Below are 25725 nucleotides of genomic sequence, written 5' to 3'. Positions count from 1 at the left end.
CTTGTGTGGCTTCCTTTTTCATTTGGATTCACACTGGCCCTGAGAGTTGTGCTGCTGTTTGTCAGTGGGGAGATATTTCCAGCTCATCTGTGTTCCCTCTCAGGGCTCTGGATGCGGGAATAGACCTTAATAGTCCTGACCAGACTCTGTGAGACCTTTACCCACTGATCCCAGGTGCCCTTCCCAGGTTCACAGGGCTGTGCTCAGGCTGGAGAGGTCTCTGCTTTGCCACCTGCATTGCTGTGCTGAGCTCCCAGCTCCCTCCTCCAGGGACCTCATGCTCTGTGACCCTTGTTGCTCGAGTCTAATTCACTGGCTGCTGTCATTGTCCACAGAGGATCTGTTTGCTCCCATATGCATATCCTCAATGAAGCTGTCACCTTGTCTTTGGACAAGCTTAGCAGGGATATGTTAAGTCCCAAGCTGAATGCCCTGTATCTTACGACAACAGGCAATAGACATTGTCTAGACAAAACCAGTAAACTTATGTAGCTTTTATTGAACTCATTCCCCTTCATAAAAGTTATATTTAGAAATAATATCCAGTGTAATCTGGGAAATCTCTTAGCTGAACACTGGCAGCTTTGTGATCCAATTAAAACACTCCCTGAATCCACACATCCCTCTGCCAAAAATTTCTTATGCTTTAAACCTTTGTACATCACGTAACAATTTGTCTTCAGTTGCATCTTCTATTTGTACTTCTGAAATTGATATAAGCTTGCCTGACATTTTTTAATCAGGAAATGGTATAAATTGACAGCCTCAAGCTGTCACTGCACACAAAAACACTGAGACGTGTATCTCTTAATTCTGCAGAAGGAGCACGTTAAATTCCCACTGTTCATAATCTCCTGTTGGAACCAATACTGGCTAGTGGCTTTAATGGTATCACAGTTGGCAAAAATTAAACACATCTTTCATCCTTTCCTAAAGCTATTTCTGTTTTAAGGCAGTGTAGATAAGGAGACAAAGTTGACAAAGAGTGATATTATGTATTGAACTTACGAGAATACAGTAAAAATGAGTGAGCTACGCTGGCAAATCTGATGGAGGTTGTCCAGTGTTTCTTCACTGGTAAAAAGTCATTCACTCAAGTCTGACAACCAAATGGTTTTGATGACATTGTGATAGTTTTTTGAGCTTGGGCACAATAAGGGGTGCTGAAAAGCTGTTGTTCTTATACTGTGACAGTGAAAATTTACTGGATTTTAAGGCCAGTGCAACTTTGCCAACAAATGAAGTCTTATATCTTCAGAGGCAGAAGCAATTCTGTGTTTTCTTCCCAGGATAATGACTACTTTACGTGGAGCTGTGGATAACATGCAATCAGACTTTCTTTGCAGAAATGATGGAACTACTGGTATTCAGAATCATTGCACTTTTCTTTCTAACAATGCTTCCAGCCTAAGGCAGAGGTTCTGATTTAGGAAAGCTAGGAATATGCTTTCTGTAACATCTGAGTTAGGTAGGTTCTTTTTTGGCAAGGGCAAATAATTTGGATGCCATTTAGTAGGCAGGGGGTTGGTTTAATTGTCTGTGTCTCTATTTTGAAGCAAGAAGCAGTTTAATCTTGATATGGGTAAGTGGTGACATCTCACAGAGAGACAGAAATAGATGCAGATATTGAGGATGCAAGAGTGGGTATGTATGAACAGGAAAATAAAGGCAGTTATGACTATCCCCATAACAATTTATGCCATTGTTACAACCTTCAAAAACTTACTGCCTGCTTGTTCTTACTCTTCTGAAAGTTAATTGTTTTCTGACAAAGCTCTTTATATGCATCATTCATGCAAGTCCAGCAGTCTGTGCTTATTTTACTCTTGCAGATCTTACTGGAACACTCCAGGGTCATCCATTTATCAGGTCCAAAGCAAAGCTTTGTTTTTTCCTCTCCTCCCTGACTAAAAGCCATCAGTAGGTGCCAGTGTTCAGAATCTGATGTTCTCAGGACCCTGTTGTTCTGTCACATTCCTGACAGCGTTCAGTGAGTGACAAACGGCTGCCACCTTCATCTTCACATGTGTGTGATATTAACAGCAGATCTGGTGGCCCTCACATCTTTCAATGTGTCTCTCTAGAATTGAAGCAATATACACAATTTTTCCAGGAGAGATAACAGATGAGCGACTCAGTGGAAAAGTCCACCCACTCCTCTGTACAAATACTTCTGTAGCTGCTGGTAAATTTACACAGGCTGATGAACTGAGAGCAGTGTGCCAGGACTGGAGCCTGATTCAGTGGTTTAAGCATTCTCCAAATGCTTCTGAGCAAAGCCAAAGACAAGACCTGGAACACCTAGGACATTCCTGGCTGCTGGAGGCAACCTGAGCAGTTCAAGTGCCTTTTTATGACACTTCCTTTTCTTGTAAAATAGATGATATCTGACTCTTTCTCAGTCACAAAATCCCCTCCAGAACTCCAGGGATTCACTGAAATTGCTGGCAGGTTTTCATGTGGCCAAAATTCTTGGGGAGTGGAAGCTGGTGCTGGTATGGCTGCAGTCTCTGCTGGGCTCCCCAGTAACATCCATCACATTTGTATTGAGACCCAGAGTGAGCCAGTGATGGAGGGCTGGGAGGGAGCTAAGTTCCCAGATCATTTTCTGCATGTATTTTGCAGCAGCAACAGTTGGGTTTCTTTCTGTATTATGAGATTCTGGGTGTGTAGGAGAGACATCAAGGCATGGTGATGCTCGTAGGCGACTCTGCTGCTCATGCCAGCAGTCAGAACTGAGCTAAGGGGCTTGGTGTGGCAAGGGGGCAAGGACACTGAGTGGATGTGTAGTCTAGCCCAGTGTGTGAAAGCAGGGAGGGGAACTGTGGTGGTGCCTAATGGATTGTCCTTCAGAAATGCAGCATTTGCCTCTGGGAATGACAGTTGCACGGCTGAGCCAGGAGTACTTCAAGTGAATTAGGCTGTATAATTTCAGGTTGCCTGTGAGTTAAAGAAAGTTTTTGGAAATTCATTCTTTATTGATGTGTTTTCTTTTGATTCAGAGAAAGAAAAGGAAATTTCTGGCAAGATGGAAAAAAACCCAGTTTCCATCCTGCTTGTAAAAAGTGCCTCAAGGTTTTTACAAATTCTTCTTTACAGATTGCCAACAAAGTTAATTGAAAGACCAGACAAAAACCGAGATTTTTTTTTTTTTTAATCTGAATTCTTGCCTGTGCTTTGCCTAAGAGCACTCAGTGCCTGCGCTATTGAATGTGTCCATGTGCAAAATGAAAATGGATTGCTGTTGGAAAGTTAAAGAAAAAAGCAACAAAAAGTAACCTTGAATTGCTCAAAATAATTTTTGCATTATAACTTGTTGGCTTAAGGCTGACAGTACCTCAGATGAGCAAAACCAACAGTGCAGCCCTTCTTTCTCTGATAAATTGGAGAAGTAAGTGAAGAGAAGCTTTTGTTATGACTTCGGCCCTGGCTGGCAGTGAACATGCCCGTGTTCTGTGCTTCCCTATTGCTAATTGGAGTGGCCTCTTCCCACTGAGGATCTGTTCCACACCAGCAGCAGGAAGTCCTGGAGCCTTTGAGAACCTTCCATGCCAGTTTGTGCCTGCATCTTCTCACAGCAGAGTGGCAAATTTATAGAGCACCTCTGCTGGGAAACCACTGGCCTTTCTTTTGGTCTGTCTCTCACAGTGCTGGAAGGAACAATGATCCGTGTTGAGAACAAACAGGAGGGAACAGCTTCCAGTGTGCTTTACTGCATGAGAATGTCAATGGCACGGCAGCTATTATCATTCACTGAGGGCTCAGAGGCTGGCTTCATGGAGGGACACCGCTGAGGTGAAATCTGCTCCATTATTTTCAATAAGAGATGTGCAGAGCATAAACAGGTCAGTATCTTTGACATGATCAGCAAAACAGTGCTGGATTAACTCCTGTGTAATGCCCTGCTTTATTGACAGCAGCTCTGGATGTGTGCTCATGTAACAAATGTCCCCACGTTTAAGAAGTGTGCCCACCTGCAGTGTGGCCAGTGGCCCTGACCTGCTCACACTGTGGCTGGGGAATCACAGGTACAGCAGTAAATTGGCATCATTCCTCAGGCTCCTCTCTTGGTTCATCCCAAGGTCTGTGCAATTGCTGTCATCCTTTGTCAAACAGCTTCCACACCAATAAACCAGCAAAAATAACTCCTGTCTCCTGCCTGCTGCCTGATTAAGGTTTTTAGGGTCAGGATTCTCTCTTAGTAGCTGTCCTGTAATTGCTACAGTACAGTCTGGTCTTAATCAAGCCCTTTCAAGGCTGTTCCTGTACCAGTGAGTACAGTCCAGGCTGGTTTGGGACTGGATGTTACCGTTATATCCCAGTCACATTTCTGAATGGCAGACAAGGTTCCCTGCCTGGTAAAGAAAATATATAGCAGTAAGTTTTATGAGTTACTGAGGCTACAGATAGAATGCAAGGTGGCAAGTTCTTCATAAGTGTGCACTGCATTTTAAAGTAAAAAGATCATCAAATTTCCTTATGTGCTGGAAAGCACAGGGAATCAGAGAATATCTGAGTTGGAAAGGACCCATCAGAATCATTGAGTCCTACTCCTGGGCTTACACAGGACACCCGAAAAATACCACCATGTGCCTGAGAGCATTGTCCAAATGCTTCTTGAACTCAGGCCTGGTGCTTTGACCATTTTCATGGGGACCCTGTTCCAGAGGCTTCACCTCCCAAAAGGGGTGTATTTTGTAGTGTGAGGCGACTCTCATCTTCTGCTGTGAGTGTCACTGTCAGGGCTAACAGCTCACTGACTCAGACCTGCAGTTCAGCAGCCAGACCCTGTTAATGTGCCCAGCACACCCCGAGCTGCTCCTTCTCCCCCCAGGCAGCAAGGCTGCTGGCAGGGTCTGGATGTAGCCTGGGACCCCCATGGGAGAGCACATTTGGAGGGAGGGGGAGAAGAAGAGGAGGACACATGAAAGGTGGAGGGCTCAGTATCACAGTCCAGCAACCACAGGATTAATGCTCAGTTGCTTTTTGTCTTGCATGAAATACCCAAGAAATGGGGACTTAAGGGAACCGTGTGGTGACTGTGAGTGAGTGGTACTGACACGGTGAAATTAGTTGTGTCAGTGGTTTTTGAGCACGATTGGAGCCATCAGCTGGGTGCTGGGGAAAGGGCAGGGGAAGAAACATGGGTCTGATCATGCTCCTGGGGCCACTGCCCTGAGCCCTGTGCTGATGTGCACAGGCTGTGATGTGCAGGAGGCCGTCGGACAGGCACAGCCTGCCAGTACAGTGGCTTCAGAACACAGGGGCACCAGTGCCCAAGGACTAAAAGCCTCATGGTGGAACAAGATCCAACCTGCACCCTACAGATACCACTGTCCTCTGTTATGGATCTGCTCCTTTACCTCTGGGCTCTGGGCTCTGGTGGTTTTGAGACAGCTTGGCCTGGACTGGACACACCAGATGAGCTGAAGTGCCTTGTTTGATATTAACAGAGTTGGGTCTTGGAATAACTTCTGCCACACATTTATCATCTGTGTGCTGATTGCTGATACTCGCTTTCCTTAGGCCCAAGCAAGTTGCAAGAAGCCTGTAATCTTTTTCTCTCAGCACGTTAGTGTAAAGCCTCATGAATCTCTATTAAATTTGAGAGAGAACATGAAGCTAGTTTGCAGATGCCTTGTTGATTTTGTATTTCCTCTCATTTCAGTGCCTTGCCATGAAGCTGAGAATTAAATGGCTAATAAGGCATCTGCTCCAAGCAGGAGTCTCAAGATTGTGACAAAAACAGCCTACATCAGGGTTTGGGTTATTGATTTTTCTTGCCATCATATAATCATGTTATTAAAATCATTAGGGATACCTGATTAGGGGTAGTGACTGTCAAAGGCAGTTTAGCTGGCAGAGCAGGTAAGTAGGTGTCTTTCAGACTTAGCTGTGTGCTGGAGCTATGTCTGAGAGGTGGCTGGAGCTCTGGGGCTGGGCAGCATCCACAGGCAGAGGACTGGAGGCACAGAGGCCCAGCTGGCTGCTGCTCTCTGCATAATCTGTGATGGATAAGCTGAAATCGTTGAAGAAATGGACTCTGAAAGAAACACAAGTGTGCACTGTTTTTGGGTGGCAGATAGAAAATGCACTAAAACACTATAAACACCCCCCAGTCTCCATGTGGAATAGTTATGCCCAAAGGGAGAGGAACCCATTCTGGGAGCAGAAAGCAGGGTCAGATTTACTGTCAGACAGGGAGTTGGCTGTGGGCCTGGGAAGTGGCAGCAGTCCTGTGGCATTCTGCACTCATCCCATAAGGACCCCCATGCTCTGCACAGACCCGAGTATGTCTGCTCACGGGCAGGGGATAAGGCTGAGCCAGCTGAACTGGGGACAGAGAGACTTGTTAGCAAAACAGAGCTGATGGGGCAGGAATCACAAAGCCACTGCTCCAGTGATGGGCCTAGGAATGATAAAAGTTTTTTTCTTGCTAATGAAATACAAAATATTTTCATTAGAATGTTTATTTTTTTTTTTTTTTCTTTATGGAAATTTGTTGTAGACCAATAGCATTGGCCTACATTTTTAAAGACAAGGTGCAGGCACTGATGCACCCAACTGCCATTACAGGCCAAATGGACATTGGCTCATGGCTGTCAGAAATAGGGATGCTTTGGCTTTCTGTGTTAAAAAAAACAACACATTAGCAACAGAGCAACGATCATCCCATGTGTGAAACACAGCTGGTTCCATTCTGCATTGTGGGTGGTTTTGTACAAAGACCTGTCTGCTGGGGACTTCCAAACTTGGATGTTCCTTGTCATGTTTAACTCTCTTCCCAATATCTTGGCTGTGGTACCCAGAGATGCCAAGATGTCCCTGCTGCTACAGGGGCCGTGCAGACAAACTTCACAGGCATTCTAGTGATTAAGTCTTCATGGAAGTTCACCTTTACCATCTTCAGCCCCTACTTTTTTTAGTACTGTTATAATTAACTCTTATATGAAGACTTATCTCTAATAGGCAACTGTGTTTGCTGGGTCTTTGGCTAAATTAGAATCAAACTGAAGCATATGGATATTTTTATTCTTTGCTTTCCCACCTCCTCAGGCTTAGCAGGCAGGCTCATCTCAAGTGTAATGTCACCAGTTTCAGGGATTAATTAAACTCACATTTTGTGGTATAGTTAAAATACTATTTTAAAAAGCAAACAAAAAACCACAAATAAACAACAACAATAACAAAAATAAAACAACTCTGCAAGAGATTTTCTGCTCTGCTCTAAACCTCTAGTTTTGTGTGAATGATAGAGACACATTTGTACCAGTGAAGACAATTTGACAATTGACTGATGGATTGGTGTGATTTGGCACTTACTTGTTTTTTTTTATTTCTTCCCTGTAGATGAAGTTCACTCTTAAAATTAGGATTTGCTGTGTTAGAAATCATTCCAAGGCACAACCTTAGCCCCTGCTTTTGAATTTTTCCACATAAACACCAATAGACTAGTGGTGACTGATTTTGGGGAGGACTTGCCTGCCTTCTGGATCCTGCAGAAGGGTTCAGTCCCTTCTGCTCTGTAGGTTCCTACTCCTCTTTCTCCCCTCTAGCAGTTACCACAGAATGATGTAAGTGCTGTACATTTCACCTCTATAAAATGCTCAGGATGGAAAGAACAGTGTGCTTGTCCTCTCCCAGCTACTCAAACACTATTGCCTCTGTTTGTGGCATGTTCCAACTCTTCCTCTGGGCTTTTCTTCCCCCTCTCCTTGGAAAGGGAGAGCTACTAAAATTTATAGAATTGTTTCCAGGATGTAGGAGATTGTAGGATCATTTCCAGAACACTTCAGAACAGGGGCTTCAGGTGAATTTTTTTGTCTCAAGCACTTTGGTATCAGCACCAAGCTAAGAACTTGTGCATGCTCGGCTGGTCCTCCCTTCATCTTCACTTGAGATAGTCCTGCCATAACCTGACCCTCAAATGCTACTTATGCAAATCCTCCTTTGCATAGCTAATGGCTGCTTATTGATGCTAAACTGACCAAAATAAGTCATTGCTTATTAAAACTGCATTGCCTTCCCCTGGCCTTGAATTTATCCTTGAAGACTAATTTAAAAAGATACTAAGAGTCCCTGAGTGACTATTGTCTTGGCTCATAGTTTTCAAAGTGGCTACAAAGTTTTCCCTGTGACCTGACCATACTGTGCAAGCTGCTTTTGCTGGTTTTTTACTCTGAGTCTTCCATGAACATATTGCCACGTTTCTCATGCTACTGCTAACTCCACCAGACCAGTGGCTGTCCATGTGTTCTCAGCCAAGAGTCTTCGTGCCACTGTTGTGTTCTGGGAGATGGAGGCACATGTCTAAGACGTCCACACCCACATGTCTGAAACAGGTACTCACTTCACTTCCATTTTAAACATCTAATTCTACCTTCAGCAAGGTTGGTCTTCACCCTTTCCCCTTTTCTCCCATCAAGTTAGTGTTAAACACCTTCCACGTCTTGTCCCTTTTGGTTTTAACATGCTCAGATTAACAATGACCATGTTCAGTGGGTAGGAAAGAATCTATCTATTCCACTTGACTTTGCTAGTGCTGTTCAGGTCAATAGGAAGAATTTTTTCTAGTGACAAAGGGAAAGGCCATTTAAAAATAAAGCTGTGACAGCCAGCGCTGCTAGCACATGAACTGAAAGGATGAGTTCATTTTGAGAATGTTACTTTCCCTCCTAAAATACTTCACTACCTGGATCTAGTCACAGCAGGTACATTTGGCCCCAACCAGCCTCAGAGAGCTGGGTGATGTTGATGCCCAATACAAAGAGCAATGGAAAGTCTCTAAAGATCAGGAGAACTCATTTTCCAGCTCTGCCACGAAACCCTGGGTTGATACCTCAGTTTGGAGGAGTCTTGTGTTCTGCAGGCAATGGCCCCAGGCAGGGAACATGTGGCTTAGGGGAACAGAGACTCCCAGAGCTGACCCTGATGTGTGGGCAGCCAAGACAAGACTGGGGCTGCAAAGGCTACTGGACACCTGTGGTGGGGCAAGAGTTGAGCTGCTTTACCCTGGTAAAGATGTAGCTTGTTCTTCTACTGCCATAAAGACAGGTGACAGATGATCTCCTCACAGAGTTTGAGATCACTTCCTTGTTGCTTCTTGCAGACATTTTTCTTTTCTCTTCCCCTCCCAACACTTACATTTTTGTGGGGTAGGATGTTAATGGAAAAGAAAACCATGACATGGCCGGACCAGAGGCAGCGACATCGGGACAAAACTCCCACAAAGGGCTGAAACCAGTGAAATTCTGCCTTGCTGGACTTAGGAGAACATCCTGACAGCATCAGGTGAGGGGAGAGAATCAAGTGAGGGATGAATCATGTCAGGCATGACCAAGAGCCAGATATGGGGCTGACTTGAACTGGGACAAAATGCTCTGTGACCCTGGGGGGCAGTAGAATCAGGAGTCCTCTGCTCCACTGCATTGCTGTGATCTACCCTCAGGTGTACTGGAGAAGACAGGAGAAAAGGCACAATTCAACCCTGCTCCATATCACTGGAACACTGTGGAAACAGCTGGAACAATGATAAAATGCCTGTCAGGAACACTTCTCGAACAGTGTCAGGCACAGGAGAGCTGCTGGATGCTGCAGTCCGCTGTCATGCTGGGATAGGGACCAATTCCACTCCCTGCTGCACTGGAGAGTAGTTTGCTCAGGCTCTGCAAGGTGGCGATTGCCGGAGCTCTGCAATGTTGCAGCGGCTTGTAAAGGTCAAGACAAAATCTCTCAGCCCTGAGTTTGGTTTGCTTGTCACTGCCTGGGCTGCCAGGGCTGCCCTGCAACATGGGGATCTCTGTGTAACCCCCAGGGTGGTGTCCTGGCTGTGCGTGGGAGCTGCACTGCTGTTTGACAGGGCAGAAGCTGAGACCCTTTTTTCAGAGGTACAAAACCTAGTTCTTAAAAACCCACACAGTCTCGTCAAATCCCTACTAAGACCATAAAGCAAGACTAGAAGAACCCCCAACACAACTGACCTATACAGTTAAGCTTCATTTCTGCCTCACTGCCAGTGTTCAAGTTCAGCACAGTCGTTTCCTACAGCTCCACACTCATTGTTCACATTGAGAGCAGAGATGTTGCAGGACCTGGAAGATGCCCAGGATAACAAGATAGAAGAAGGTACCTCAGTATGAGGCCAGCTAAGAGTCCTGGGGGTCATCATACAATTAAATGAGACTTGCACCTTAAGCACCTGAAAGTCTCATCAAACAGAACCGGCTCACAAAGGATTTGCAATTTATGTTGAAGTCTCTGAATGTAGCCCTTAAACTTTTGGGGATCAGCCTGATGTTCCCTCTAACGATATCTCAACCACATGTCACATACTGCATTACAATAGGATTCAACAGGATTTAAATTAGCTTCAGCACTATAATCATGTTGCTTCTATAACAGCAGCAAGATAACTCCCAGGCATTGGTTATGTAGCCTCTGAGGGAAAGAGATTTCAGATGTGTTCAGCAGAAATGCACCGTGTGAGCCACGGTTATAATTTCATTAACAGGATGCTACTCAGCTCCTACTGGGACTTGGAGGAGATTAGCATTATAATGGGGATCAGTCGCCGTTCCTTGTGTTCACACCGATCTCCAGCCTGCAGGAGGATGAGCTGTTGTGATCCTCAGACCTCTAGCCCTGTATTTGACACAAACTTGAGGCTTCTCAGAACATGCTGAGCTCTGCACAGCCCCTGCCTGGGGAGGCAGTCCTGCTGTCAACTGGGGGTTGGGACATTTGCTGTGCTAGCATCCCATGCTCCATGAGGGGTTGTTCCCATCCTCATGAGCTGGCAGCGAGGCCAGACTTACAGTAATGGTCAGGGCAGCTGGGGACTGGTTTCAGTGGGACATAGTGGGATGCTATGTGGGGGGTGAGGAGCCAAGTACCAGCATGATGTGCCTGCCATCCCTCACTTTCTTGGAACTGCCTGTCCCGTGGCAGAGGTTTGCTCCTCAAAGCCCAAGGCGCATCCCTTGCAGGACAAGGGATTTAGTAAAGCTTTAGTAAACACTCAGGCACATCCAGCTAGATTTGAGCTGCTTACAGAGTCAAGAAGCCTAGAGTGACTGTCCAGGTACCTCCAGCGTCCTGGAAACCTTCAGGTTGCCTCCTCCTTCCTAAGCTTGGGGACTGCAGTGCCCAGCTTTAGGGTTGAACAGGTGGTATCCATGACTGAAAGGTCTGGAAGCTTGCCAAGGGAGACTTACAAGCACTGACATTTAACTCCCTGCCTGCTCTCTAGACAGGAAAATGTAGCCCCAGCATACCTGAGCTGTACAAGGCTGACATTTCCAAAAGCCCTGAACACCCCTTGCTCAGATTATTGTGTTATCCCTGGCTGTGAACACTGTGCTACACACTCAGCGTGCATCCTGTGGGAAACCCAAAGAGCAGCTGGATTCATTAGCATCACTGACTACGCACATGGGAAATACACGCACAGCCCACGCTCAGCAGGCAGGAGAACTGGGACAGCTTAGCCGGGGTGGCCCCTTCCCAGAATCACCAGACTGGCAGCTTCCCACAGCCCAGGTCCCAGCCTTGCCACCAGCCTGGGCATACTGCAGACAGCAGTGGGAAGAAAAGGCCTATAGATGTCTCCTCTAACAGATCTGCACCAAAACTGGCACACAGCCAGCATGGGTTTCCACAGCTGCGTTTAACCTTTGTAACACAGCAGTGACTGGCATTCACCACACACCTGCAGTCAGAATGGAGGCAGGAGTTTTCCAGGAGCTTTCAAGCAGTTCCTGAGCTTTTTCAAAGATCACAGCAGCCCAGTCCCAGCACAGGCTGTGCACATATTTACACACAACCTCCACGGGAGCAGTGGGACTATGGGAGGGGACAGGGACATACAAGAATGGCAGCAGGCCCAGGGCACAAAACTCTCTGTACCCCTATTCCTATTGCTTTTTTAAGAGGTCCAAGTTTAAACAAGGTTTCTGTGGGATTTCTCCTGGAACTCCACTGTTTCTCCATCTCTATGGCACCATCTCAAATCCTTTCATGTACAGGAGGCCCTGAGGCAGTTGGTTTTGCTGAGCAGATTTCTCACCTTATCACTTACTCCCGTTTCCTCAGCTCCTTTTATGCATTACAGCTCAAAACACAAGATTTAATTCAACCTGTCAGTGTCAGAATCAGACCCAGCAGGTTCACCCCAGCTTGGGACTCTCTCTGGGAGCCATTATCCCAGGAAAGAGCTGGCACAGCTCCGTACCAACTGGAACACCAGAGCTGAGATGTCCTTGGAGACATTTCCTATCTTTCAGCAGTGCTGGGCACAATATGGTTCTTGACTTGGTCTTTGCATTTGAGATATTCAACTTTCTTCCCAGTCGCCTCTGCCACTGGCTGCTCTGCACCTGATGGATGGGATCCCATCACAGCTGATGCCCCAGGTGCTGACCTCTTCAGCAATCCCCTGCTAGGGAGGTGCTTCTTTCCTCTCCCAGATGAAATCATTTAGAAAGCCAAACTTAAAAAAGACAGTGACAAAGCTTGATTCAACTCTCTCATTTCTTTTGGGGAAAAAAAAATAAAATTGAAATATAAATGTGCTCAGCATCTCAAAGTTTGCGTGCTCTTGCCCTACCTGTACAGTTAGAGCTGGAAGTTCAGAGATCATGATGGAGCCCAGCTGCTCTGGGGCAGAGGGAAAACACCCTGAGAATTCCCAGTAAACTGCTGAGAGCACATTATGTGCCTGGTGCTCTCTTCATTCTCTACCTTGACTGGTTAGACCCTGCACAACAGGAGAGGGGAGGCATGAAGCAGGTGTGGAAATGTGGGAGAACTTGTCTCAGGGAAATGGTAGAGGTAAAACTGAATATGTGTGTTGTTTAATTTTTACAGGTGTGTGAAGTGTGAGGGTCAGTGTGAAAGCAAGATGGGAAAGGGGAAAAGTGATCTGGAAGTGCAGTTATTAAGGGACCAGAAAATGAAGGAGCTTTTTTAGGATGGACTATTTTTTTTCTAGATGTATGGGGTTATCCTTTAAAGAAAACTTTTTAAAAAATTACTAAAGCTTTAAAAAGCTTTGTTTGTTTGTTTGTTTGTTTTTTCCCAAAGGGGGTTTTTCTCAAGCATCTAACACTCTCAGATAAAAAAACCCAAAACTTTAAACTAGGTTCTTAGCATGTCAGGTACTTTTTTTCTGCAACCTCTGCACATGGTTTCACTGTTGTGTTTCCCGTTGTTTTGTCATTTGGTTCTTTCTGGGGCTGGTCACTGGCTGTTACGGTGGTGACACACCTGACACACCTGACACACCTGACAGCTCCTTCCCTGGAGCACTCCAGAACACTCCAGAACTCTTCCCTCTCCGGGGATTAGGGTGCTTGAAGCAAGATGTATCTTGTTTGGGAACCAGGCAGAACTGTGCCTGGACTGGAGTGACAGGACCACAGCTCTGCCCAAGCAAAAGGACACCTGAGTGCTGAGAAGTTGCAGGAACCTCATTATTTCACCACTGCCTCCTCATTCAGTTCTGGTAAACTAGAAAAATCCTACAAGGGAAGCTTTTCTCATGCCATCAGGTGGTCTGGGGTGTTCCTAGGTGTGTGACACAGGGTGTCCCTGAGTGTGTAACATGCTGCCTCCGTGACACCACTCTGGAGCAGCCAGTGCTGTGTCCCATTACCAGTCTGGGTAATTGCCATTTCTTTGGCTTCCTTAGGATGTCAGATCCCTTGCAGGCAGCTGGGAGGGAATGCCTGGTGCTGGCCTCATGGTTAGTCAGTCAACTGAGTTTGGGGTTTCTAAAGCCTCAGTGCTGAGTGATCCAGACCTGAACTCATCACACCTGAACAGCCAGAAGACAGCTGCCAGTGGGCAGGAGGCTCAAAACTGCTCTGCTCATTACTGTCCCTATTTTGTCCTGGCAATGGGCAGCTACATGGTGTGGGAGCAGGGTGGAGAAGGTGGCTGAGCAGGTGGCACTTTGGCTCAGAGATGTCATGTGAGATTGGGCACAACCAGCAGTGCCCAGTCTGACAGCAGCATCGTGTCTCCAAGTGACTCCCTGAGAAAGACACAGGACAGAGGTCGAGATGTTTGGTTAACATGGTCTATGGGGGAGGAAGGCTTCTACAGCAAAGGTCTGGGGTCTCACATCCACTGGCTTTCAGGAAACACCCTGGAACTCAACACCCCAGTGGATGATCGTGCTCTGCTCAACTGGCCTGGGTGCGAGAGAAGCCAGAGTGTGCATGGACAGGGGTGTGGGAGCTCAGTGAGGGGTGTGCTGCTTCCCAGCACCCCAACACACACCTTCTGCCCCACAGCATGCACACTGTCCCCAATACCAACCCCTGCCATAGCCATCCCTCGGGAGCTCTCGGTGAACACAAGTCCTCACCTGGGGGACAGGAGCAACTTTCCCTGCCCAGGACAAGTGGACTGTTTCCTGATAGTAAACCATACTAATTGCTGTCTGGTACAATTCAGCTTATTCTTACTTGTAATGCAATTTATGTGGGAATGCTGTCTCAGCATAGGAATTCACCTGCATTTGCGACTCTTTCCACGAGTGGCACTTTGTAGTCACTCAAACAGTGGCAGTGACACGGCTCTGTCTCATCCCTCCTGGAACAATGCTCCAAGGGCACAAGGAACCGGGACATGCCCAGCCCTGCCCTGGGGGGATCTGCTCACCGTATTGGGGCAAGGCAGGACATTTGGGATAAGCCAGCTCTGCTATGGCCCTGCATGAAAATCTTTGAAATAAAGAGAAGCAGTTTATTTTATCTGATATAGAGAATTCCACAGAGAGCTGCTTGAGAGTAGTGTTGACAGATCAGAGTGTTAGACTTGGAAAAAGACCTCTGAAACAGGATTTGCTATGGGTACCTGCAGGAATGTGGCTGGCAGGGGGATAAAAGGGTTTGCCAGCAGAGGAGAAGCAGGCTGGGAAGAACTGCATTTTTCAGGTGTTACATGAGAGAAATCTGCACGATTTAGACATTAGACCGAGTTAGAGAGGACTAAGCTGTGCTGATAGCGGGTGCTGGTGGAATAATGGTTAGTGCTGTCTCAGCTGGTAAGGCTGGAGCTGGCAGGTGGATATCCATGAGATCATGGAGGTTCTTTGTGCCAGTGTGTGATTACAGAGAGAACAAAAGTCCTGTGGCCAAGACCACTCACTGTGAGCATCTCTTCAGCATCTCTCCACTCCAGAGCCCTGGCCTGCAGGAAAATACTGGTTTCCATGCCCCTTCCAACTTTGGTTCCCCTCCTTTAGTATGAGCTATGAAAAAACATCAAGTTGATTTTTCAATCAAAGGACAAGGAAGCAAAAATGGTGTATACTTCTAAGCCATCTGTAAACACTCTCATCCACTTTGGCTTTACTCAGGGAGAAGAAAAATTTCTAAACTTCCCATGACTAGTCTTAACATATGTGCAGCTAGGTGTCTACAATTGGTCTTGGAAAAATAATTGCTTGCTTTTCCAATTTTATTAGTCACCCATCAGTCTTAAAAGTAGGAACGCAAATAAATAGTTTCTGGATGATATTAATTACAAGCAAGCAAATTATACTCCAGCAACTGTTTTATCCCATGGCTACCAAAACTTCTAGAGAACAGCAGGATAATATCACAAATATCCTCATTCTCAGACTTTGCAGGGACTGAGATTCACCACTTGGACTTGGGAGGAAGTCCTTGCTGCCCCTTGGGAATTCCATGTGTGCTGTTGGAGCAGCTGCTCACAGAGAGGGACAATGGCAGCAGTCTGGCCCCCAGTCTGCACAGCAGTTTCTGTCTCCCTGGTCGATAGGGCAGAAAATTCTCATTTCTTAACCTGCCAAAATACGAGCGTCTGCAGTGATGTAACAGGGCAGGAAAAGTTGTATGGTATCTACTGATAAGAACTCCTGCATATTTAATGCAAAGGATATTTTCCATATACTTGTGTAATTGGGAAATTAAATCATCTGGATGTTGTTATACATGCTAATTATGCTAAAGACACTGAGGAAAAATCTTCTTCCACACGTCATGTATAGCTAGAAGATAATGACATTTTAGATTCATACTTGTCATCTTGGTACATAAAGGTGAAAATATTTTAAGTATGTGTATTTGGCTGGAATGTATGTGGAAGGAAAATAAATTGTGTACTTGTTTACAGGTTTTTCCAAACACTGACAATAATGGGCAGATCAGGGAAATGTGAATTTGCGAATCAGGTTTACTAGCATTTCTTGTTTAGCATGAAAGTTTTGTGCTAAAACAGACCTTAGGCATCACCACAAATAGCTCTCTATTTGCTTGCTCTTATGTGGGAAAGAGGAAAAATAAAAAACTCTCAGAAGCTGCATGAAAGCAGATCTCAGATTAGAAAAATGCAAGAATATAGACATGCGAGGACAAGAAACAATAAGGCTGTGGTTTTGAGCCATGTAGAGATAGGTCTTAGAAAATATGGTAAGCAAGATAATAGAAAAATGTAAGTTTAATAATAAGGCTTTATCCATTGTGGTTAAGCTATGACAAGCAGGCGTTGTTAGAGGCAAAATGTACATGTAATTTTAATAATTGGCTTAAGCAAACACTTGTAATCTTTTAACATTATGCTATTGTCTAGAAAGTTTTTAAAAAGGCATTGTAACCAAGAAAGTTTGACTGCTGATGTAATGGCATGAGCTTTCAGCATCTTCTGTGTCTTACCTTGTACTGATGAGGCTGATGCTGAATAAAAAGCTCAAGGAGTGCCTACCTGCAGTCCCATCCCGTTATTGATAAAACAAAGATCCAACACTCTTACTTACAGCTGCTTGCAGATATCTCTGTGTTGTTGTTATGTGAAGCAAATATTTAAATACTTTGGCTAAGACATGTTGAAATATTGTTTTAACTGAATCATTTATTTGCAATAAATGAAGTATAAAGAATGCATTTTGGAAACTACGCTTAACAGAATTAAAAACATCCTGGTGTTCCTTCCTTAAATAAATTCTATTCAGCAACTCACCCGGGTAATAAATGGCATGAAAACTCCATCTACTGTCATACAGTTCTTATGACACAAGCACAGAGTTAAACCTGTGCCATTGAAGTGGGGTTTTTTGTTTACTGAAAAGGAAAGAGAGAAAAAATATTCACAGTTCAGTTTGTTATAACCGTGTCCTTTTTATTGCCCAGCTCTGCTCTCTGTAGCTCTAAGGAGCTGATGGCATCCACACAATCTGCCTCACTATTTTGGGCACAGCTTCCACTTTCCCAGGGAGAGCTGCTCTTCTATTACATTCATTATGGTAAAGTGAAGTTAGTGTGATTACCCATATTCTTGAGTATACATACTATATATATTCAAATACAGGGTTTAGAGCATCTCTGATATTTCTTTGGACCTTGATGGTCAAGTATTTTATTAAAGGAGAGGACTCGTGCAATAAAATTAAACTATTAAAGATTCTCTCCCAGCTCTTTGCACCTGGCATGGCTGTGGACTCTTTTGGCTTTGTAATTTATGGCAGAACTCTGCCATCTTGTCTCTTGTAAGTGCTTGCTACAAATGTTTATAAATATGTTTGGAATTACTTTCAACAGAGTATGGACAAATCAACTACTCATCCAGTGTAAGTAATCATTCACATTGCAGATTCTCGTGGTGCAAGACAGATTGAGGTGCTGACACTGCACAGGTGCTAATAACAAATACCTGAGCAGACAGGGAAACAGGGCATTGAGATCTGCAGGGGTTAGAGGTTGGGAAATTCAGTGATATTTGGCCCCCTATAAACTCTGAGGCTTTTGTGAGGTGAGAAACAACTGTGGAAATAATATTCTCTTGCAATATGCAAGTTTAGCACATTCTATGTTTGGTGGAAATGGGTATGCTCTTGCATTTAATGCCACAGGAAAGAATCTAAGAAGATCAAAGAAAGATGAATCTAAAGAATAAAAGAAGAAATAAAGAAGAAATCATCTAAAAGGAATAAAGCACATTTGACACGAAACAGCATCTTCCATTTGGCCTGCTGTCAATCCACTTAAAACACCTGCTCTGATAGAAACAGTGAAAATTTTTGTCCCTGATGTGCTGCTGGGAGAGTATGACCTAGGAGGGGAATATAAAAGGGTAGCATGTGCCCTAAAATCTTGACCTCTTGAAGTTAAGAGCAAAACTCTTCCAGCTGAAGTGGGCTCAAGCCTTTATCTTTGGTCATCAGCTCCCTATGATGAATGTTTATTTTTCATTGCCCACTTTTGAAAAATGGGACGAAAGGTCAGTGTGGATCGTGCAGCATCTTTCAGAACTACAAGGGGGGCAGCTGAGGTAACCTTGCTGCTACAGCCTGATGTGAGAGGGGGCACTGTGGATGTGGGATAGAGCCGAGCCCTGGAGCTGCAGGCTGCCCCAGCACAGGGCCCAGCACAGACAAACTGTGCCCTGAAGAGGGGCAGAGCATGCCGAGTTTGTGCTGAGCAGCTCTCAGAGCATCCAAAATCCCTGGAAAGCATTTTAAGGTGCTGCTGAAGCCTTTGTCAGTGATAACCTCAAGCCCATGACATGTCAGCGAACTTGTGCTGTCAGTTTGCACCTTGTCAAGACTGCCAGCACAGAAGCTGCTCGTCCTGAGGTGAGGGCTGTAGGTTTGCCTGAAACTCGGGGATTCTGACACTGATACTGTGCACTCCTCCCAGCCCTGCCCTGCTATGCTCCCTCTGCCTTCCTCCCGAGGATGGCTCTGATCTGCCCACAGTCCTGTCAACTGTCGAAAGAAATGATTCCTAATAAGAAGATATTCCAGAGCTGATTAGCAGGAAATTACTACGTGTGATGTTGCTAAGCAATCTCAGACTGGCTTGACTGCCTGGAAAAACGCTTCTCTGTTGGAAAACCCCGGAAAAGTTGAGGGGTGGTCGGTGGCTGCTGCTGTCTGCTCAGAGCAGAGGAGTCGGGAATAGGGCAAATAAAGGTCCTTGTCCTGTCGAGGCTAGTGTGACGGCTATCGGAAGTGAGAAAGAGCTCTCCCTCGAGAGCAGCAGCAGCTGCGGGATGGAGTGGAGGATGCAGCAGGCGATGCACAGGGTGGAGCGAGTCCTGCAGACTGGAGGGGGGTGTAGGGCGACGGACAGCCACTCCCTAGAGACAGGGCTTTGTGGCAAAGTGGCCACGAACATCCATCCACGGTGAATTTAAATAGTTGTTGGAAATGATAACAAGTTTATAATTTTTATATTACTTTAGCCGGGTTTTGTTTGCCTTTGCCTGGGGGAAAGGAATTGAAGTTTCTTTTCAAAGGACGGTTTCACTAGTGAGGCCTGATGACCTTAACATCTCAACGGGACTGGGAATAGCACAGAAGATGCACAAAAGGTAACGACCATTAATGAACAATAACTCCAAACATCACCCCCGGCATGGTCGGAGACACCTGCTCTGGGAAAAGAGAGTTAAGAGAACTAAGGAGAACCTAACTACCATCGAAGGCAAAGGGATCAGTAGCCAGTCGGAAACAAAACACTAAGAACTGTGTAAACTGGGACCAATGAACATTGAACCGATTCATTTCTCTGGGTTTTGACTATATATGTGAAAAATCTAGGAAAGATCATGTGTGATGGAATGATTTTCTCTTCACAACATGGGAAATGTATGGATGAAATTATTTCTGTTGCACATCCTAGCCAGACTAAAGTAATGTCTTAATTCTCTAACATCAAAATGTTGTTGGAGAGTTTTTGCTTTCCCCTCAGTTTTGGTGATATGGTGAGTGGGAGCTGTTAACCCTGGAGTTTGGAAATCTCTCTGTGCATGTGGAACCAGAGAGTGGGCTTTGCTGGTCTGTTTAAGGAGCTGAACTTTGTTTTAGTATGGGGCAAAGCTCTCGAGATTAACAGCTCTTGAGCTACAGCAGGAAGCTGTTGGTGAGGATCTGAGCCCTGTAATTCAGTTGTTTTCCCTCCCTTTTGATTTCTCTGGTGCTGGAGCAGTAAGTTCAGCTCACCCACAAGAATCAAGGTTTCCCTGCCGATTCTCTTTAACCAATTTCTTTCAGAAAAAGCAGCACCTAGAAGCAATTTTTCATCTCTGTCCATTCTTCGTTATCTCCACTTTTTATTTATCTTAAAACAGAAACTTCAATTTTATTTGTACAAACCTCAAATTTAAAAATCATTTGCAAAGCTATTGAGTGTATTAACGTGCCAGTAGGAACTGGGGAAGGCAGATGCTGAGTAGGAAGTACATGTTCATCCTGAACTAGCAGGAGCTAGAGTTGTCAGGATGTCCCCTGCCATCTGGCCTGTTGGAGCCTGTGGCAGATTCACAGCTCTCGAGGGAGGACACGCTGGAGAGGCCATAGGATATCATTATGCTGTTTATGGGGACAAGACAGACATTTGTCTCGATGAGACGGGATGTCAGTCGGGGATACTACAACCACGCCGTCTTTTCCATAGCCCCTTAAAAACTCGGAGATGAAGCTGGTACTTACAGAAATGTTGATGTTTAGAAAAAAAAAACCGTGTCGGAACCCTGAAGGTTTTCAGCCAGATACCAAAACGCGAGGGAACTGAACCCGCTCCTGCCAGCGAGGCGCGGGGCGAGCGGGCCGGGATTGCCACCAGACCGCGCTTGCGAGCCCCCCGACATCGGCGGAGCCCTGACACCGCCTCCCTCATTAGCATCCCTTCCTCCTCCGCCTCCGCCGGCCGGCCGCAGAAGGGTGCGAGGCAGCGGCGCCGGAGCCGTGGCGGCTCCCGGCAGCAGCAGCAGCTGCCATTGCCGAGCCGTGCTCTGCTCCGTGCCAGCGCCAGCAGCAACTTTGCCGCTCCAGAGGCTGCAGAAGCAGGGAGGTGTGACAGCGCACCCGGCAGCGGAGCCTCCCCGACAGCGCGAAGCAGTGCGGAGCGGAGTCTCTCCAGCCTCCTTCCCCGGTGGGGCGGAGCGGATCCCCCCCTCCTCCATCCTCGGCGGAGCAGCGCGGAACGGCGTGGAGCCCCCCGCCGCCTCTCTTCCTCCTTCCCTGCCTTCTTTCCTCTTCAGCGGCGGCCGCAGCCCGGGGCGGAAGCGCGGATGCGGCGCGGAGCCCGGCGGAGCTCATCGAGGGGCCGGGGCCGGGGCCGGACGCCGCGAAGAGCGGGGGGATGCTGAGCCCCGCCGCCCGGCACCACGCCCGCCGCCGGGAGATGCTCCTCATGTTCGCGCTGTGGCTGGCGTGGCAAGAAGCGCCCGCGGCGCCGACCCCCGCGGAGGAGGACATCACACGGGGAGTTGTGAGTTACCGGCGGCCCCCGTTCCTCTCCGCTCCCCCCTGCTCCCCCCTCCCCCGCCACCCGTCTCGCCGTGTTCTCCCCCACCTTCGGGCATCGCCGGCCCACGCGGCGCTGGGCAAGCTTCGGCTGCTGAATACATTCCCTGGCGCGCCCCGCTGCCCGGTACTCCCTCTGCCGCCAGTGCCTTCCTTCCTCCTCCGGCTGATCGGGCCCTTTTACACCTAGTGCCCCCTCCAGCGTTATCTACGTGGTGCCGCTCATTGCAGCTGGTGCCCCACCGCGCAGACGGAAGGGTCTATTTATCGCCCCTGCACCCAGTGCTCTCCACCCCATACCCTCTGTACCGAGCCCTTTGGAAGTCAGAGTCCCCCTCCCTAGAGCCCAGTGCATCCCACTGCACCCAGTGCATGGTGCCTTTCCTGCACCCCAGCCTGGTGACCCAACTTTCTCCCAGCCCAGCATCTTAGGGCCATGGCCTCACCAGCTTTCATACATGGATGGTGATTTCTCAAGCGTTGAGAAAGGGCTGGCCTGTGTCGAGGGCTCCCTGCCTGCCGTGGAGCCACACAAACTCCAGCAGCAAGCAGGGTAAAACGGCACGTTTGGAGTCAGAGCGATCCTCTAGGACTGAGACATGCCTCGTGGATGTGTTAAGGGCTGCTCTGTGCCGGCAGCAGGTGGAGGGTTGCCTTCGTTGCGGGAGTCTGCATAGCGCGGGCATCCTTGTGGTCCTGCTTCTTCCCTCATAGGTGCCTGCTTAGTCTGCAGGTATATAACAGGTTTTAGCGGGCATGGAGAGCTTAGGTCATGTCTCTGCCAAGTCACGGTGCCAGCAGGTCTATAGAGCTTCACTCCCCTGAGAGAGAAGCAATTAAGGTTTTCCTCTTGGAGGGGTAAAAGTTTATTGTAGCTTATACCAGTTGTAGCTCAGAGACACCCCACCACTACCTCAAACCTGCGTCTCAGAAAGCTAGCTGTGGCTGGGTGTGGGTGGAGGGTCCTGCGACTGGACCCGCCAGTTCATAGAAATTCCCTGAAATTCAGTGAATTTCAAATGCTGCCATTGCTGCTGTGAAGGCGGGAGGGAGGAAGGGTTTGCAGCAGGGCAGGGTTATCTAATGAGCAGGGCTCGCTCAGAGCAGTGCACCAGGACATTGCCTCCACCACCCAGGCTCTAGCTCCGAGCGTGTGCTTCGGCTCAGACACCTGGCAGGGAGGACAAAGCCCTTCGTTTCCCATCTGTTCCTAGGAAAATAGAAAACGTAGTGAATATAAAGTATACCCGTATCATTATGATGCATTCACTTTCCTCTGTAACCAGATGTTAGAGCTGGAATTAATATTTCATGCAAACAGCACACAAATTGATGTTTTCTGCCCCAATCAATTTAACTCAAACTTTGTCTTTGACCTGCTTTTACCCTCGCTAGCAAATATGCTGCACTCAGCTTTTACAGGGTAAATGTTAATACTCAAGAGGCTTATTAGTTATTGATGACAACTTTCAGGCATTAAGGTTCCTTTTTAGTCCTGGAGTAGATTTGAGCACTCTCTCCAAACCCTGCTATAGAGCTGGGGCTGTTGGGCAAAGCAGAAGATGCTGGGGATGATGGCAATAGAGCAGAATTGAATTGCAGGAGAAGGGCATTACATTAAACCAAGACTTATTTAGGCTGAGAATCCAACGTTTAGGGTGTATGATTGGTGTCAGGGTGCTGTCTCCTTCCTGTGGATGTGATTGCTGGGGCAAAGAATCTCTCCAGCTTGAGACAGCATTGGTAGGTTTCTAAAGGGATTGAATGTAAATCAGGTTTATGATTATGCACTCTACTAAGCAGCAGGGAGCACAGAAGACAGATATTTTCAGAGGTTTTGTTAGAAAAACTATCCACTTTACAAAGCAACAACGAAATTAAAGATCTGCGAGGCATTTCAATCAAATATTTGAAATCTAAGTAGCATGACACCATGGCAAATAGAAAGGTCTGCTAACCTTGGAAAATTGTATCCAGCAATTCTCTGCAGTAAGCAGAGCACAATGTCAACAGAGCTTTTATATCCCAAATGCTTGCCCCTTGCAACCTAGAGGTTTTCAGTGCTGAGCTGGACTGTGCCTCTGAGCTCTGTCCTCTGCTCCGCTCCTGCTTGAAGTTTGTTCTAAATGAAACAGTGGTGCTGAGCCAAATTTAAGTTCAGCACAATGAAAGAGGGCTATAATTCAAAGGCAGTTCTTGTTAGCAGTTCTTGTTAGCTGCCCGGAGTAATATAACATGGAATGCTTCTCCAGATTTCATTTCTAGTGGAATATCCTGCCCAGTGTATAAATCTAACTTGAATATTAATGTCTTTATTGTTCTCCATTATCTGCCCTGTCAAAGAGAACGTAAAATAGCAGATGGAACAGAGCTTGAGTGATTCCTTTGAATTTTAGTACGCCACTTTTGAGATTTATGACTTTGCATTTTGCACTGCTGCCTTTACAGTAAACCCTCAACCCCTCCTCACCACAGCATTCACAAACTGCATCTTTTTATGGCTGTTGAGCTCGGACGTCTCAGGGGTGCAGGCAGCAAAAACTTCCTATACGCTAGTAGTAACTTGGTAACGAGAGGTCTCACTTCACTGGGCTTTGTACCAGGTCTGGGAGGAGGTCTGCCTTCAAGCTGTGCTTTCCAGAATAACTGGCATGTGTAGTCTGAGCACCAAAGGTGTTGACCTGGAGACTGGCTGCTTTGTAAGGGAGCCTGCTGTTCCTGCAGACAGCTCCTGCCCACTGGGCTGCATTGCTCTTGTGGGGACATGGCTATGCAGGGCAAAACCTGTGGCTTGGGGATAGACTGATGCCTGAATCTGGGTAAGCTTGGCCCCGAGGGAGATGCTTTGTCTTAGGGAGTTGCTTTGCCTGGCACAGAGGTTGCCAGACAGGAGTTGTCAGTGGGGTGGTGGTGGTGGCATCACTGAGGTCATCCTGTGTGGACATGGGCTCTGGCATCAGCAGCTGAAGGATGCATGAGTGCCAGGAAAGTTTTAGTTTGGTTACAAGAGCGTGGGTGAAAAAAAGAAGGCTTCTTCTTGACTTTGTGGCCAGGGGTGAGAGGGAAAGTCTGTGTATGCCCTCAAGGCATTTATCCAGCTGGGGATTCCCTGGGGGCTTGCGTATGCACAGCCTCCTGCTCACAAAGCCCTGTCTGTGTTGTTCCCAGAGAAGTTGCTCCCAAGGGTTGGAGGCATTTGCATTCATCGATGAAGACCAGGGACCCGCATCCCTCTCTGCCTTTTTCCCAAGTGGCTCTTTGTTTAGGGCAGGACCCTCGCCTTTGTGGCCGCTTCTCATTTGAATGACAAGGATGCATTTGTGAGCAGGGCGAGAGAACCCTTCGAGACTGTGCCCCACCCCTCACTCCCCCTTCCTCCTGGCTGGCTGTGGTGGGCCAGGGAAGAGACAGAGGTTCCTCTGTGTCCCCCACATTAGGGAGCAGAAAGCAGAGGGACAGGAGGAAAAGCAGTTTCCTATTAGTGTGTGCCCTACATCTCCCAAGTGCCAAATTTCAGAGTAGAAGCCAGCCCAAGACTCATCCTTGATGTTTCTGGAGTGCTTTCCCAGCCCTGACCAGGGTATGACCATCCTGGTGCTGTCACTGACAGCTGCCCACGTGCCACATCCTGGTCCAGCTGCTCTCCTGCTCCAACCTGCCCAGAGTCAGCCAAGAACTCCCCCAAACTTCTGCGTTTAAGTACCCAGTGGGGCATGTCCCTGAGTGATGGCTTAGCTCCTGGTGCAACGCTTGGGGTAATCAACCTCTTAAAATAAAATTGTTGTACAAATGTAGGTTGTTCCATGTATCAGGACAAAGTACCGTACTTCTTCTGTTTCTGCTAATGGGGAAATTAAAAATTGATAATCCCAGTTGGAGCTTCATTCACCCTTCTAAAATTGCAAGTCTTTAAGGACAGAATGCTTAACGGATTCCCTAAGCTGCCTTGGAGAGGGGAGCTTTGCTTGGCCCCTCTGCCATTAAAGCACTTCATGCCTTCCCATATGGAGTAGTGCCCATCCCAGATCCATGAATTACCGTCAAGAAAGCTAAGCAACCATATTAAAAAAATAATAAAATAAAGTTGGTTACATTTTAAAATACCTCTTGAAGCCAAAGTACAATGCAAACTAAATTGACAAAAGGCTGTCTGGAAGCTTTCAAACAGCCAGGCTGCAGTGAAAGCATTTAATCTGGTATTAAAGCCCTGGTTGGTGTCAACCGCTCTTTCCCTTTCAGATTTGAGACCTCCATGTACAGTAATGCAATTTCCTCCTGGGCTTGGTTGCTATTGTGGTGCCAGCCGTGGGAACTAGTCAGGGTAGTCAGGCCAAATTACCCGCTTTAATGAAATTCTGTCCTCGGGAAGTGTTCAGAGCCAGTGGGTGAAACCCTGCTGTCACCAGGGACTTCGCCACAGTTGGTGCTGGGATGGAGCAGTGAGCTCCTGC

At 46.9% G+C, this 25725-nt stretch overlaps 1 protein-coding gene across 2 annotated transcripts in view; it reads left to right on the top strand.

The window, feature by feature from the left end:
• Nucleotides 1-20676: 20676 nt before the first annotated feature.
• MMP17 (matrix metallopeptidase 17) overlaps nucleotides 20677-25725 on the top strand; it is a 46672-nt gene continuing 41623 nt past the window's right edge. Inside the window, exon 1 of one of the 2 annotated variants that reach the window (XM_086855908.1) lies at nucleotides 20677-21239. In XM_086855908.1, the coding sequence (XP_086712034.1) occupies nucleotides 21111-21239 (129 nt within the window). In that variant the 5' untranslated portion in view covers nucleotides 20677-21110. The remainder of the gene's footprint in view (nucleotides 21240-25725) is intronic. The other variant, XM_086855909.1, reaches the window with a different exon arrangement.

Source organism: Cyanistes caeruleus, chromosome 18, assembly GCF_971803275.1.
Source record: "Cyanistes caeruleus chromosome 18, bCyaCae1.hap1.1, whole genome shotgun sequence".
Lineage (NCBI taxonomy): Eukaryota > Metazoa > Chordata > Aves > Passeriformes > Paridae > Cyanistes > Cyanistes caeruleus.
Note: the sequence above shows the minus strand (reverse complement) of the source record. Positions and strands in the feature narration are given on the sequence as shown.